The sequence below is a fragment of the Halichoeres trimaculatus genome, unplaced genomic scaffold, assembly GCF_033239565.1.
Source record: "Halichoeres trimaculatus isolate MK-OKI-2021-1 unplaced genomic scaffold, fHalTri1.1 fHalTri1_scaffold_1, whole genome shotgun sequence".
Classification (NCBI taxonomy): domain Eukaryota; kingdom Metazoa; phylum Chordata; class Actinopteri; order Labriformes; family Labridae; genus Halichoeres; species Halichoeres trimaculatus.
This window is the reverse complement of record NW_027437179.1, coordinates 35,024,070-35,040,249: the sequence shown is the minus strand read 5'-3', so window position 1 is coordinate 35,040,249 and position 16,180 is coordinate 35,024,070. Positions and strand designations below refer to the sequence as shown.

The following is a 16,180-nucleotide window of genomic DNA, read 5'->3' as shown; positions in this document are numbered from 1 at the left end:
CGCATAGAATAGAAGCTATAGTAGTGGCTGGGGTTGCGTTATGCATCCACTACATAGAGCTGTGCTGAAGGGAATGTCAACAGACAGACAAAACAGTCAGATAAGTCAGTCAAACTCAGGCTACATCCACATGGAGCCGCAAATTTTCCTATCCAACTATTTTCTGTGCCGTTTTCAAAAAAAATGCGCTGTAAAGACGAAGCCGTTTCTGCCGTCAACAAAAGCCATTTCCAGAGATCAGTTCACATGCCAGACCTTTAGGGGGGCGCTGTATTGCTCTAACAATAAACAAGAGAAGAAGCCCGGGCTAATGTTAGCACTTAGCAGAGTTCCTCTTTACAGGCTCTTACTGCTTGCCGCTGTTACTCCGGCGACGCCCCCTAACTATGGTAGCCATGATTAATCAATATTGATCCATATATAAGGCCCATCAGATTATAAGGCGCACTGTCGGCTTTTGAGGAAACTGAAGGTTTTCTCAAAAGGTTTTTATATATATATATATATATATATATATATATATATATATATATATATATATATATATATACATATATATATATGACTTATGTCACCCGGCTCCACTCAGATTCCTTCAGAGTCCATCATAGCCTCTACTGTGCAGACTCTGGCTGCACAATGGCTACCAATGGCTGTGTCTGTGATGGTGGTATTTCGGCTTCAAAACTGTACAATGGTAAATGGTGGAGCCACGCTGTCCACTCTTTATACAGTCTATGGTTTATGCTAAAAAGTTTTGGCCCAACACAGCCCTCTAAAAATAATTGTTTAACGGGGCGGTTGTGGCGATCATATGTCATGGGTCATATGGGCTGTCTGCGTGCTTAACTGTGCTGAAGTCCACCTTTTCAAAGCGTGCCAAAGCAGAGAAGTGAATCAGGCTTTAGCACGGCAGTGCAGTCACACGGGCTTAATGATCCAGACTTTAGGGTTGAAGTGTGCTTAAGCACGGTACAGTTTGCTTGTGTGACTGCAACCTAAAATCAAAATGAAAAAAAAATAACCTTGAGATCAAAATTGAAGAACTCCTTTAGCAAATTTCCCCAAATTTTCAAAATTACTCTCACAGCAAGACACCTTTCCACAACACCAAACTCAACAAAGTCCACAGTAAGTGCTCTTCAGCTCCAGACTCACTGTGTCTGAGTACTCTCCAAAAGTTTTGTGTTTTTCTTGAGTCTTAAAATCAGCGAGTTGTCTCTGAATAAATAAAGCCCAGAAATGGGAGCAAAGGTTGTGGCAGGTGCAAAAGTTCAGAGTGACTGAACAACCATTATGAACTGAAGCACAAAGATGTCACGGAGGTTGTGAAAACTCTTTAAAACAGAGGCAAGCTTTGAAATCTGCGAAGTTACACAAGAAGACAAAGTTTATCTTTCAGATATCAGTCTGGCACTCAGGTGTGTTCTTAAAATAATCAGTTCAGAAAAACAAAGAACAAAGAAGCAAGGATAAAAGATGGTGCTGCTGAATTCTATTATCACTTTTCAGGGCTGTGAGCACCTTAGAAGAAATTATCCCACTGCTTTGACATCAATGCATACATATGAGAGGAGGAAACTTCAAGTTTGAAAAAATTAAACCTTGACCATATTTAACAGGCACTCAGGGTAAGCAGAATTTAACTTCTTTTAAATTAATAAGGATCTATGAAAGCACACCTCATCTCACATAGAATCAAAGAAACCCCGCTGCTGTCCAGACACTAAGCAAAGGTCAAAAAAGCCCTTCAGATCCTCTCGAGGAGCCTGATTAGGCCAGACTCTCAGCCAGAAAAAAATGGAAAGGAAGCCTGAATCAGTCACATGACTGGGGCTGTAAGGTTTGCCATTTGCCTTGCAGGTAGCCTGCAGAGCCTCAATAAAAAGGACCATGAAAAAAGAAGCTGGGGGCTTACAATGCAGTTACTTCATGCATGCTTGCGGGGTTCGAGGATAAAGCAACAAACACATTTTGTCGAAGGATGAAATTTAGACTCTGTATCTTTGGCGTGCCAGTATGCCCCGTGTATCTGTTGCTCCAGCAGACGCAGTAAAAGAGGATGTTAATGAACTGCTGTCACACGTAGGCTGGTGCCTTTGAGGCAGCAGTCAGGATTCTCTCCACGTCCTCAGTCTGTTTGCAGTGTGGAGGCTGTGATGTGCTGCCTGACTGCAGAGAGTCGCTCACGGCCAGACAGGAGGGGACCAACTCAGTACAGGGGGTCCCTGCTGTGGTCCCACTCTCTCCCCAGCAGAGCAAAGGCTTGCCTGTGTGTTTCTGCCCCTGAATGTGTGTGCATCTTTGTCCGACATTTATGCTCGCTCGGAGGCGTGCAGGTGCATCTGTAAGCAGGAAACAAGTGAGGAATCATGCTTGGTGCAGTAAGAGTCTTTGAAAGCACAGTTTCCTGGAGATTACGATTCAATTTGGAAGCAAAAGGACCGAGTGTGTGTGTAAGTGAGTGTGTTTTTGTGTGAATGAGATTATGTGTGTGTGTTTGTCTTTGGGAGATGGACACAGCCAGTTTGCCCAACGCTCTCCCATGCAATCTGCCACTGCTGCACCCTGGGTAGTGTCAGAATGGTTTGGGCACCCGCTGTGCCACCTGTCACCTCCAGCCCTCAGGCTCACTGCCAGTCCAGCCACCCGACACCCAGGCCCAGCCTCAATTAGATTGCTTTCACACAACCAGGATTGTTTTTTTTTTCTTCTCTTCCCGGACAGGAGATTTATCTCCCTCAGCTGATACTGAAATCTTTTTACCTCAGCACAGAGCTGCAGTCATTTCTGGGACAGGTTCAGGCCTCCTTCTGCAAAATTTAACCCCAATGAAAATGTTGCCCGAAACAGTAAGAATTGGGAATTTCATGAGGCTCCTACAGAAATAAGACTGAGGATACTATTTATGGAGGCTAAGAAGAGAATCTGTTTTAATTGGACTTCCTCGCCACCTTCTGGCCCGGAGTCTAGCGCACACTGTCACAAATCACTTTTAGCACAGCATGTGTTTGTTTTTTAATTAAATGGAGATCAGATCAAAACAAATTTCCTTTGTTTAAGACTTCTTTTTACTGGATACACCAGACCGAGGTATCAGTACAGTTACGTAGCGCTACAGTTCTAAACGTGTCAACAGGAAGCCTTTTATAAGCCAACACCTGAAAGCCTTAGCGCTAGTCCCTGAGGTACTTCCTGTATTTTTTTACTTTTTACCTTTTTATCAACTTCCACCTTTCTTTCTTTTTTTTGCCTTGTCATTTATCATGTTTGCTTCTGATATGTATAAATCATTAATATTTGTGTACTTTTTACTTTTGTATTTCTAATTTTCTATGTTTGTAAGATTGTGAGTGACCATTGTGCGGTGAAAGCTAGGGAGGGCAGGGGGGTTGTGTATGTGTGTGCTTAAGGGTTTGTGGGCATTTGTGGGGGTGAGTGGGATATGTTGTGTGGGGTTGTGTTATTGGCGCTTTATCATTTTTAAGATGTAGTCACTTAATTTTACTTGTGTACTACCTCTTACAGAATTGTAATGGTACTGTACAATGGTACTGTTGTTAGTGCTTACGCGAAGTGAAGCGTGACGTCAGGTCGTTTTCAAAAGTTTGCGTATAAGGTCGGCTAAAACACCATTTACGTGTAAACACGAGGCCGAAAGTAACAATACTTTTGCGTTTCACCCTAAAACCATTGTTGTGTAAGCGGGCCCTGAGTATTAGCATTTAGAAATAACCAACACAGCTAGTACTCATCATAAAACCCATGGTCAAAAATGACATGTCTTATCTAGAACCCAAATCCACAGCCACCCCAGAGTCAAAGACAATGTTTGGTTCAAACAGTCAGCTATGGTTGCTGTTTTAAGTCTGGTGAGCCAACATTCAGTCCTAAACCCGGTGACTGAAGTTCACTGAAAACTTTCTGGTTTTGAAGTAAAGCTGATTCCCCCTACTCTTCAGATGCTCATCTCTGTGAACATAAGCCCTGAATTACATAGTTAAAAGGCGTTTGGATCCAGGTTTCCAGAGGCTTTTAGTTTTAAATGTAAAACCACACCTTCGACATCTGTAGAGGAGGGAAATCTCCTCATCAGTTCAGTTGCTAATGACGTTATCACAAGAACTCTGCAAATAGGGGACCCCTCGAAGGGGAATTCGGGGACCATCTTGCGAGCATGACATCTGGCTCCACCAAACATCTGAGTAAGCAGATTGGCCCTGCAGGCCTGGTGTGACAGCCGACGAGGAAGCTGGGAGACGAGGGAGAAGTGAGCTCCGCTGCTCAAGCTGTCACTTTAGCTTGGCTTGGCACTGTCTCATTCTCCCTGGCTCTGAAGCATTAGGGCCCACTCCTCTGACTGCTGCTGCCCTGCCGGCGCCGAGCCAGGTCTTTCATGGGGAGGTCGATCATCACTCTCACTCCTTTCTTTCTTCCTCTCTGTCTCTCTCAGCAGGATGCCGGCTTCTCTATCGCGATCTTTCTCTCTTTGTCCTCCCCGGTCTTCCTTTCTTATCCTCTCCCCTACAGAAGCAGCAGAATGGGATCCATGATAATCTGCTGTTGTTTGCTATTCTCCATTCCTGCGCAGCACTCTGAGCCACTCATACGCTCTCTCCTTGCCATCTTTGTTCTCCTCTAAGTAGGCGTTAAGTCATTCAGGAGTCACTCCACCCACCAGGATCCACTCTGACATGTTAAGACAACCACTTAACATCCTTGAAATGAAGAGGGAACCTGTCACTCTTGCTCAGATGAACTTCACGGAAACTGCTGCTGTTTTGTTTGGAGTGAAGATGTACAACCGCAGAGGAAATCATTTTGGCATTGCAAATCATCAAATTGGAAGGCATAAATGTACACTGATTTTTTTTAAGTTATTAAGTTATCCTGGGTGGCTCTTCAAAATAAGAAAAACAATTAACAGATTATAAAATGTTGAAGAAACTTAGCCAAATAAATAATATATTTTCTGTACAGGCCCTGAAAACATGAAAAGAAAAATGCATTTTAATGCAACAATTTATATAAATTAACTGCCAGGATCCAATATATAGTAAAAGTTAAAGTAAAGAAGTTAAGCCTATTAATCATTCCTCCAAAATACTGGAGGAAATGAATTATCAGAGTCAGGTAATTACCCACTCACCACAGACTAAACTGTTCTCTTTCCTCAATTTGTAAAAGGTCATGGTGTCCTGTTGGCTAAGTAATAAGTGCACGTATGTAATCAGAGTCTTTTTTATTCTTCGCCATCCCGCCGCTTCCTGCAACATGATGTTTTTCTGGTTAATTCATCCTTAAAAGCCTTTTTGGCTTTTAACTGTCGCACTCCTACTGTGATGCTGTTTGTTGAAGCTCAAACTTTTTAAAGCTGTGTTAAAATAGTGATAATAACAAAGTAACGAAGAAGTTACTGAGATGATTTGGTTTTAATTTGCCAAAGAAAAAAACAAAAGCAATCACGAGCTGTAGTCCTACAGATATGCCTCCTGTTTTTGTCTGTTATTAAGGATGCACTGTGTGGAAATGAGCAGTATTTTGCAGAAGAGACTTAGTAGGAATTGAATGTATTACGAAGATACACACAGCCTATGTACAACTATATCCCCATTTTCTAAATCAAAATCTTGCCAAACGCTGTACTACAAGATGCCATCTGTCATCTGTGTTTGTTTACATTCAGCTGGACACTTGAGGAAATGCACTTTGTTGCTCTTAGCTTCATTAACTCTAAGGAGATTGCTGCTTGCTTTTGCTGTTGGCACCATCTTTAATATCGAGCTCGCTCCATTTGCAGGGTTGAAAAAAATCTGCTGTATATACTCTCACCACCCACTTGATTAGATACACCTGTTAAACTGCTCGTTAACACAAATATCTCATCAGCCAATCAGACGGCAGCAACTCAGTGCATTTAGACATGGTGAAGACGACCTGCTGCAGTTCAACCTGAGCATCCATTCAAAGGGCTTTGAACATGGCATGGTTTTTGTCCTGAGTATTTCACAAACTAGATCTTTTCTTTCACTTTATTAATCCCCTTGGGGTAAATTCTGTTTTTTTACTCTCTGAATCGTGCCATATATGTATTCACACACATGCACAAACAGCACTTTTTGCACAAATAAACAATTAGACAGGATGGAGTTATGGTGCTGCACTTTTGGCATGCACCTCAAGGGCACCAGACATTGCTCAGGAATGTAAACCCATACCTCCCCAGCTATCAGCCCAATTCCAATTCTTGGTCTGCACCTGGGTTTGAACTACCACCCCTCTGATCACCAAACCAAGTCCCTACGGACTGAGCCACTACCACTTCTACTGGGATTTCAACCTAAAACCATCTCCAGGGTTTACAGAGAATGGCCCTGAAAAGAGAAGCTATCCATTGAGCAGCAGTTATCTGGGACAAACTGCCTTGTTGATGCCAAAGGTCAGAGGAGAATGGCCGGACTGGTTGGAGGTGATGGTAAGACATTAACTCAAATAACCACTCGTTGAAACCAAGGTCTGCAGGGAAGCATCTCTAAAGACAACACCAGGTGATGCTCCTCTCAGGTAAGAACAGGAAACTGAGGCTACATTTCTCACAGGCTCACCAAAACTGGACCAAAGAAGACTGAAAACTGTTGCCTGGACTGATGAGTCTGGATCTCTGCTCCACATTCAGAGGGTTGGCTCAGAATTTGGAGGAACCAACATGAAAGAGTGGATCCATCCTGCCTTATATTAACAGTTGAGCCTGCAGCTGTTGGAGTAATGGGGGGTTTTGGCACATTTTGGGCTTCTTAGTACCAACTGAGCATGTTTTTAAGTCCACGGACTACCTGAGTATTGTTACTGACCATGTCCACCCTCAATGACCACAGTTTACCTAGCAGGATAACGCTTCATACCACAAAGCTCAAATCATCTCGAACTGGTTTCTTGAACATGACAATAAGTCTACTGTTCTCAAATGGCCTCCACAGTCACCAGATCTCAGTTTAACAGAGCCCCTGTGAGATGAGGTGTAACATAAGATTCTCATTACAGATGTTCAGCCAACAAATCTGCAGCAACTGCGCGATGCTATCACACCAGCAAAATCTCTGAGGAAGGTTTTCCAGCACCATGTTGAATCTTTGCCATCAAGACGGGTAAATTTCCCCAATGTTACAGAAAACATCCTTTATCATCACTGGAATTCAACACCTTTCTAGTAAAGACTCAGTAAACATCATAAACCTGCTGCTGATCGACATCTGATGACCTGTGCAGAAAAAATCTGAAGTCTAAAACATACTTGAAGGGATACAGCTCGTCTCACTCGCAGCACATCTGTATGGGAGATACTACTCACTTGTCTGGCCTGCCAGGCACCTGCAGGCGTAAGCGACATTTGTTAGCACTCTGGATCTGTTCTTCTTTGATGCGAATAAGCCTCTGCAGAGCCAGACACCAGTCCTGGGCCACAGTGGTGTTCAGGTTCTTTGAAGGAAAAACACACACAGTTAACATTTGTACCTTAGCCACGGCATGCAGGTGGCCATATAGCTGAGATATAAGCACATTTCATGCATGCAGTCCACAAGGGAGGGCTGTGGGAGCGCATACATTTTTCTCCCCACACACAAACCAGCACATCCACATTTTTATCCCCTCAAATATAGTGTTGAATTTATTTCAACACCAGCATCCATTTTACAGTAAAAGCCAGTCCCTCAAGTCAAATAGAATCAAATCAATTTTCTGCAGTCAATGAGCTGCACAGAAGTGTTTCTTCTATTTGTTCACTGGACAATATTATAACAGGGTGGAAAGTGAAAATCAGCCATTTAGTGCCAGGCCAATATCACTCCTCCTGAGGACATTGTGCTCATTAAGTGCATGGAGGCAAAGGTGCATCATTAGCCTGAGAGGCTTTTTGGTGATTGCAGGAGTGTGCCCCCCTGGCTGTGGAGTGGATAGGAGTGTGAATGTGTTAGTGGCAGACTACTGGGAAGTGTCCTGATTCAAACACTACAGGAGGGGCACTGATGGTTCCTTTTCGCAACAGAGCAAATCTGACACTTCTATATCAGAGGGAACATCTCATTCCCACCATTGTGGCTCTCTTGATGAGGAGATAGATGTGAGACTTCCTGCAGCTCGGAATTGAAGATTCAAGACGCATGTGAGGCTGCCGCTTTGATCACATTTTAAACATCTTAAGACGTCTTTTTGCACTTTCTTTAAGAGGAATAGCAAAAAGGAGGTTTCCCAAATGGTTTCTCTTTACCATCCCAACTTGATCTCTTAGTTCGCACTGAATGTGGGAATTTTAATTAACTCTGCAGACTTCTATTCTGACTTTGCTGCCTTTGGGGTGCTTTCAGGGTTTAAGAGCTACTGTAAGGTAAGCTGCAGTTTATGGAGTACATCCTTTTTTTAATATAATTTACATAAATATCTTTCAACACGTCAGTCATGTCTTCAGATAAGTCTTATGACTAGTTTTTAAAGTTCAGCGCAGCTTTTGGAGACTAAAAAAAGCACATTTGAAGGTCAGTCTGTGGGTGCACGTCCTTTTTTTAAGTGGCCAATTTGAACTGAGGCTTTTAAAGAAACCCCAGAGAGAGCTGTCATAAATGTAACTAACTGTGACTTTACCGGTTCAGACTTTGGAGTCAGGGGGACAAAGTAAAACCTCTACCTGACACCTCTACACTTCATCTAAGGAGGCCTTTTAGGACACTCAAAGACAAAGCTGTGTTGCATTATAAATGCTATATAAGCTAACAGATTTCCCTGTGAAACGGTCAAGCATCAGTGAAAGTGTGGACATGAAGGTGCACGTACCTGGTACATCCCCTGCAGCGTGCCCACAAGCAGAGTGACCTCCTCCACGACAGAAAGGTCATGTTGCAGCTCCTGGAGTTGCTGGTAGAGCCGCGGAGGACCCAGGATGGCTTTACCTAAGAGGTGAGTCACACGCAAGGATAAGAGTTTAACTTAGCACTGACAGATTGAATAGGCTTTGAGAAAGAAAAAGAAGAAAATTCAAAAGTGCCCAAACAACTTCAGGAGGCCCAGGGTGATGTCTTCAGAGGGCACATTCTGAGTTTACAAAAGTCTAAAACCAAGGAGCAAACTTTGTATACAGTGGTGGCTAGAACAACAGACAGATCTGAAAGTTCTGACTTTTTTTGTTCTCAAAGCACGATCATGAAACATGCAGATGGTTGCTCTGAACATAACAAATATCAGAGGAAGTTCATCCTAGTGTCAATATATCTCTTGAGAACTCCAGCACCAGTGTTATCCAATGTCTTCTGCAACTCAAACCAGAGGCTTTCCTTTGAATGCTCAATAGATCTGCCCACTTTACTTCACGACAAGACCCAATCTGCTGGATGTGGTTGAGGTCCAGACTTGACGGGGCCAGTCCATCATTTCCAGTGTTCCTTTTGATCAGGAAAATGATCTAAATCTTTTCATGTTGAGTATTTTATCTGCCCATTCAACAAAAACAAATGAAACAAATGAGATATGCCAGGTGTTCTACTAATTTTGGCTACTACTGTAAATCTGACAGTTGTTATTTCTTTTAAGAAAATTTACAACAAAAAAAGTTGTTTTTTTTTGTTTTTTTTTTGCGGACTTGAATAAGTTTGTGATGTTGTAAAGATGCATTATTACAGAAACCACAGATTTGGAGAGTCCAACTTCTCTTGCTATATCTGATAAGGTCTTCCTTATGGACTTCATCAGGACAACCAGCTGCCAGATAGTTTCAATCACTTTAGAGCTGCTGTAGGAGCCAAATATGCATCATGAGGTTTATAGGTGGTTCACTGTTTTAACACTTGGTGTCGCTGTATGCCCGAGGCTCAGGTATAAAGACAGGCAGGTCTTTGTTGAGGTAAGGAGTCACGAACCCGGAGGGCAAAAAAGTTTTTGACCGCTGCCCGCTGTATGCTGTGGGCTGACAGGTGATTATTGGGCCGATCTAAGGAACATTGTAAAAGGAACACTTTGATGGAAATAAATGTGATTGTTTGCAATGACAACGAGCTACTTGTCTTTGTACTTGTATCTTTAGACATGCAGCTCAGTTAAGCAGGTGAAGCGCGTCAATGAAGCAACGCCAGGGGAAGACGCCTCAGTAGCTAGCATTGGGCTAGCTCCTTCAGCTGCTCACTATCCTCCAGTCAGTGAAACCTCGGAAGTTAACCTTCTCAGGCTCAAATTAAGTTTTCATAACAGAAAAAAACAGATATTTGGGGGAAAATATCATATGGGGTAGTTTTATACAATTATGCCTTTTTTTGAGAGAGACCTTCACATGCAATGCATTCTGGGATGTTGCAATATTGTAATAAAGCTACCCCTAAGGAAATACCCAGAGGAGATATAATCTACTGATTGGCATAAAGTGTATCTATATATATTCAGGATTCATCTTACACAGTTTTGGTTTTAAATTAATGGAGGTTGATAGCGAAACTTACATGAAACTGATGCCTTGAAAATCGGTTTCGGTGAAACCAAGTTGGCAGCCATGTTAAAAGTGACACAGCTCTGCCAATTGGTGGGATAGTGGGAAACTGTTTGTTGCTAATGCACAACTCAGTCCAGCAGTGGTACTTCTGAGAAAAAAGGCTCATAAAATGTGGGTGTGAAGTAATTAGGTAACTAGCAATTAGCTTTTGCATATCTGGAACGTCTGCCTTGAGAGGGTTAAGCTGCTGGTTGAATAGGATGTGTCAGATTATTAGGAAATTAGCTCCTGGAGCCAGATTAAACTAATAACTGAGAGGTGTCTGAAAGAGTCCCCTAAATTTGAGATGTGTTTGTTTTCTAACGTCTCATTAAAGTTTTTTCAAGTATGCTTCAGAATGTGTGTAACTCTTTAAATATGCTGATAACACTGCTTCTTTACTCAAGTTTGGATCATTTCAAATAGGGCAAAGCAGTGACATTGACGTTTGAGAAATTGTAGGTTGTTCTACAATATTGATCGCCACTGTACACGACATAAAGAAAATCACCTTTCTAACATCCCCTGAAAAGTTGTCAGAGCAACGAAAAAAGGAGGTAACTGCAGCTTACTCATCAATTAAATAGTGCCTATTTGCTTATTAAACTTGCACTGCAAAAACTGAAATCTTTCCAAATGTTTTTGTCTTATTTTAAGTAAAAAAGTTCTGTTATACTTCAAATGAGCCACATCTAACTGGTCAGTCCAGAAAAATCTCTTTTTTTAAGTCATTTTAAGACAAAAATGAGGTCTGAATCGCTTGTAACAAGTAAAAAACAATGCCAATGGAAGAAGAAAAAATTGTTAAAATATTTGCTTAAACTAGAATAATGTCTAATCATAGTGAATTTTCTCATATTCCATTGGCAGATAATCTTAACTTGTTACAAGCAATTCAGACCTCATTTTGTCTTTAAATAACTTGAAATAAAACACTTTTCTGGATTAGTCAGGTGAATGTGTCTCATATTAATTCTAAAAAAACATTTTCTACTGAAAATAAGATAAAAACACTTGATAAGATTTCAGTTTTTTCCAGTGTGTATTTGAGAAGGGTAAGGTGGCCTGTGTTCGAGTCCAGCCTGTAGCCTGTTTCCCGCATGTTGCTCCCCACTCTTGCCCCCTCTCTGACTCTATTGACTGTCCTCTCTTCTATCATTAAAAGCATGAAAAGCCTAAAAGATAACTTGAAAAAACAAAGTATATTTGAGAAGTAAAGAACATTTAGGAGAGGCAATCTAAAAAAGACAAACTTCACGACAAAATCTCTGGCTGTACAACCTTTTATGATCCAACTTTTCCAGAAGTAGAAGATATCAGAGTTCATCAGCTAACAGTTTTATTGTTAAAGTCTCATGAGCCAGCCCTGCTTTGCAGATGTACCACACTTTGTCCCAAATGGTGTTAATTCTGCACATATCCACAGTTTGATCCCCAACAACAGCAGTGACTGATCAACTTCTCAGGTTGGTAAGTAATCGAAGTTTGATGGCGCTGTAACTGGACAAAGACTTTAGTGTGAAAAATACAGTACTGCATGCACAGGAAGGATTTGGTTTGCAGTTACTTTTCTCTTTTTTATTAAAACTGTCTGTAGTTTCAGACCTGTTTTTAGTCTTTGCTAATGAAATCAGTCAGAATATTCTGCTAATATTGCTCAAAAAGTCTTTGCTACTGTTAATTTTTTTCCACAGACTCCTAAAGAATAAAAAAAATCAGTAATTGTGGTTGTAGCAGCATTTAGGATCAGGCTGTTGTAAGTTATATGACACTTAAAAAAAAAGAACATCCATATCCAATAATCCTAATAATAATAAACATTATCGTTGCAACACCAAGAGCTGCACTAAGGTTACATGAGAGGCAAAAATACAAAATGAGACGCTGAAGTTAAACCCAATAAAAACAGTGATAGCAGCATTAAATCCATCCAATGAATTAAACATTTGACAGAGTTTCTTACAGTGACTGAATAATAAAATAAAAGAATAAAAGACAAAGAGATTCTTCATTTATGCAGCTAATAAATCATATCATGGAGAGGGGCTCTGAGGCTGTAGATATTCTTTGCAAGTCTTTCTCAACAGTTTAGAAAAGTTGCTTCAAAAGACAGCCATGGATTAACTTAAAACAACCCTTTTGGGTTTTTCTGCGGAGAAATTATCTACAAACTATGAGTCTGAGATTTACATTTCTGGGTGGTTTTTTTAAAATTTTGTAAGTATGAGTGATAAAGTTCATGCTCAAGCTGTAAAGTGGTTCATAAAACTGTTATTTGTGATGCATTTACTGACATTTTTAGTGCCTTATGTCTTTATTTCCTGAAATATTCTTTGAAAAGGTGCAAAAACACTTGTACTGAAAGATAAAGTTGAATGAGTGAATGCAAACAGCGGAAAGACCAATCATCAGTAAAAGGTGTTCAGAGTATTTTTATCCCTTGAGGAGGAAGGAGCTCTTAAGTCATCAAGTTTGTTACGTCTCTTTCTTTCTCTCTCCTTCACTTGCAGAGCAGATGACGACACTTTAGTGTAAGCACAGAGAGAAAGAGACGGGTGGGTCATCTCCTAGTTTATAGACAGCAGATGCTGATCTTATATGGATAAACAAAAAGAAAATATGCTATAACGGTCAGCAAATGTACTTTGGCTGGCCGCCCGGGTGTTGTCTTGGTGTGGGAAATACTCATCAGCAAAATCTTCACCAGCTGATGCGGTGTCTGTACACCTCCATCGTAAGACACGATGACCTCAAACTAAAAAGTGCACCCTCTGCTGTTTGTACAGGATACAAGTGTTTATTTTTCATCTCATCATTTTGATCAGTCTGGTATGTTTGCAGATTTTTAACTGTCTTGAGAGGTGCTGGTTCTACCTCAGCATAGGGGAGACCAGGTATGGTTGTAACATGGGGAGAGTTGTAACACCACCAATTCCACCAATCAGGGATAAGATAGATTTTAACATGATTATTTCATTATTGACCTTCTTCCATCCTAATCACACATGGTGACTGCCAGGGCTGGAAACAGATGTATGCAGTTCTATAGAGAAAAAAAAGTAATTTTTTAAAAAAGACTATATTTTGTTTAGTACTTGTACTATTCCAGATAAAAACTTGTGACTTATATCAGAATAAACTGCAGTTTTTAAGGCAAAATGTGATGTATTTTTACTTAGCTAATTTCAATCCACTAAACACTGGCTGACAGGGGTGGGGATGGTTGTAACACATCTGTAAGAAGTGTCACATTCATCCCCTTATGTACAACTTAGCACATTTTCTTGATTTTTATAATTTAACATAATACCCATGCAGTATAAAAGAAAGACTGAAAGAGATGTGCCTGCAGATGTTTTCAAAGAAGCATCTAATGAAGTCTCAAACAACGGTAAGTCAGTCAGATCAGTAACGAAGGTGCATGGGATCTGCTTTGTTACTATAAATCACTGCAGAAGCTGAGGGTCCAGTGATATCCCAGTGAAGGTTACTGGACCAAGTGATATCGAATAGAACTTTATTTGTCATTATAGCAAGTACAACGGAATTGCAAAAGCCCTTCAGTCAGTGCAAAACAGTGCAAAGTGCAAAATAGCTGCCGTAAGTTCAGGTGCATTGATGACATAGAGGTAATTGTTATATTGTGATTATATGACAACAAATGAAGCAGTGATTTTAGACTTTGTTCAAGACCCCTACTGCTGTTGGGTAGAAACTGTCTCTGAAACGGTTTGTCGTTGCAGTGATTGACCTATACCGCCTGCCTGACGGTAACAGATTAAACATGGTGTCCGAGGTGAGAGTGGTCCTGGGTTACTTTTCCCGCCTTTTGGAGGCAGCGGGAATGGTGCAGTTCTTCCAGTGCGAGGAGAGGGCAGTCGATGATGTTTTTGGCCGTGTTGATGATCCTTTGTAGTGACATCCTCTAAGCCGCTGTGCAGCTGGTGTACCACACACACACTGACAGTACACCAGGATGCTCACAATGGTGCACCTGTAGAAAGACACAAGCAGTTTCTGGGGGATGTTGTTCTTCTTGAGCACCCTCAAGAAGTGCAGTCTCTGCTGGGCTTTCTTCAGAGGTGTTCACGGTCCAGGTCAGGTCCTTCTCTAAGTGGACTCCCAGAAAGCAGAAGTCCTCTACCCTCTCCACACATTCCCCGTTGATGTGCAAGGGTGGAATGTCTGTTTTAGTCCTCCGAAAGTCGATGATCAGCTCCTTGGTCTTAGCTGTACACTGTTAGCAGTGTGGGTTACTCAACCTAGTGATATCCCAGTATGGGTTACTGGACCCAGTGACATCCCAGTGTAGGTTACTGGAGCAGCAGCAAGGTTTTCTTTGTGGGCCGGGAGGAAATGTTGCACCCCAAAAAAGAACACACTCTTTCAGAGGGGTGTGACCCCTGTTTTTGATACTTTGGTCCAACTGTTTTAAATTATCCCAGCATGCACCCCAGCAAATAGTGGGGTACGTTGTAATAAAGAACCACCATGTATTTGACATCACCTTGTGCAGTCTGTGATTTTTTGCAGATGTCTTATTTGGTGCCATTTGTAGTAAACAAATGTGGGTACTTTGCATTAAAGTTTGAGAACTCGGACTAAAAAATTCAGCGAGGTAGAGGTGCTGAAGCAAAAAGTGTTACAACCATACCCGGTTTCCCCTACCACTTAACATAATAAAAAACAATTTTAAGTATTGACTAAGTATCCTGAGTGTTATTGTAATGACAGATGAAGGTTAAAATGTCCAACAGGGGAAAGAGAAAGGAATAAAAAATCTGCTGAGTGCAGAAAGAAAGATGTGGAGAAAGAAAAGTTGCTTTTTGCTAAAACTCCAGTGGCTCTAATAAAAAAGGTTCAATGTTGACAGGATCGATCTTCATTATTTGTTGAACCACAGAGGCTGAATTTATGAGTAAAAACAATCAGAAGGAGAAACTGTTATTCGGAGCTATGATGCCCTTTCGCTGCCCAAAAGGAATGCAGGTGTCTCATTAGACGCAAAATTCAGCATCGATTTGAGGCGCGCTACCTTCAAAGTCTCTCTCTGCGACTGCTGTGAATCGATAGCTGTGTCTCCTCCTGTCTGCCATCCTCGGTCCCAGCTCCCCCTGGCCCACTTCTTCCCAGCAGGCTCTATGAGAAGTGCCTAATTAAATTCTGCAGGTAGATTTTGCTCTGGAGCTGTCCTGCGCTGTCACTGCAGCTGTATAAAAAGGAGCAGGAGAGCTGAGCTGTAGCTATGTGGGCTTAGTGAAGCATGCTCTTCTAAAGGGAATCGTGCCTTTTGTCTATCCACATGCACAAATAGAGTGAGAGTAAAGCTCTGAGAGGACAAGAAGAGCGGGGAGAGGAGAGGGGTGGGCTGAGAGTTTAGGTTGCTCAAGAGCTCCAGCGTAGCTTCTGGGGTTTAATGGGATCTTTGTCAGAGGCAGCAGGTGACATCTGTCATCTGTGCAAAGAAATCAATAGGTGAGACATCTGAATATAGAATGGTGCACGCTGGGAGAACAATGTCTGCTTGTCCTCTGCAGAAGGATTGCACAGACCCCTGTACAGGTCTGTGAGTCTTCTGGGGCCTGCTGTTGGCTGCAGCCTGAGAGGTGAATGTGCTGAGTTGTAATCCAGCGTAATCCCGTTGGTGAGGCAGGATATGGTTTTCACACCTAG

General features: G+C 41.7%; 1 protein-coding gene across 2 annotated transcripts in view; it reads right to left on the bottom strand.

The window, feature by feature from the left end:
- The window catches only part of arhgef10la (Rho guanine nucleotide exchange factor (GEF) 10-like a), a 212,532-nt gene that overhangs the window by 125,974 nt on the left and 70,378 nt on the right, over positions 1–16,180 (bottom strand). For both annotated transcript variants that reach the window (XM_074665406.1, XM_074665415.1), the window contains 2 exons: positions 8,827–8,942; positions 7,349–7,476 (listed from right to left, as the gene is read on the bottom strand). In XM_074665406.1, coding sequence (XP_074521507.1) covers positions 7,349–7,476; positions 8,827–8,942 — 244 coding nt within the window. The remainder of the gene's footprint in view (positions 1–7,348; positions 7,477–8,826; positions 8,943–16,180) is intronic.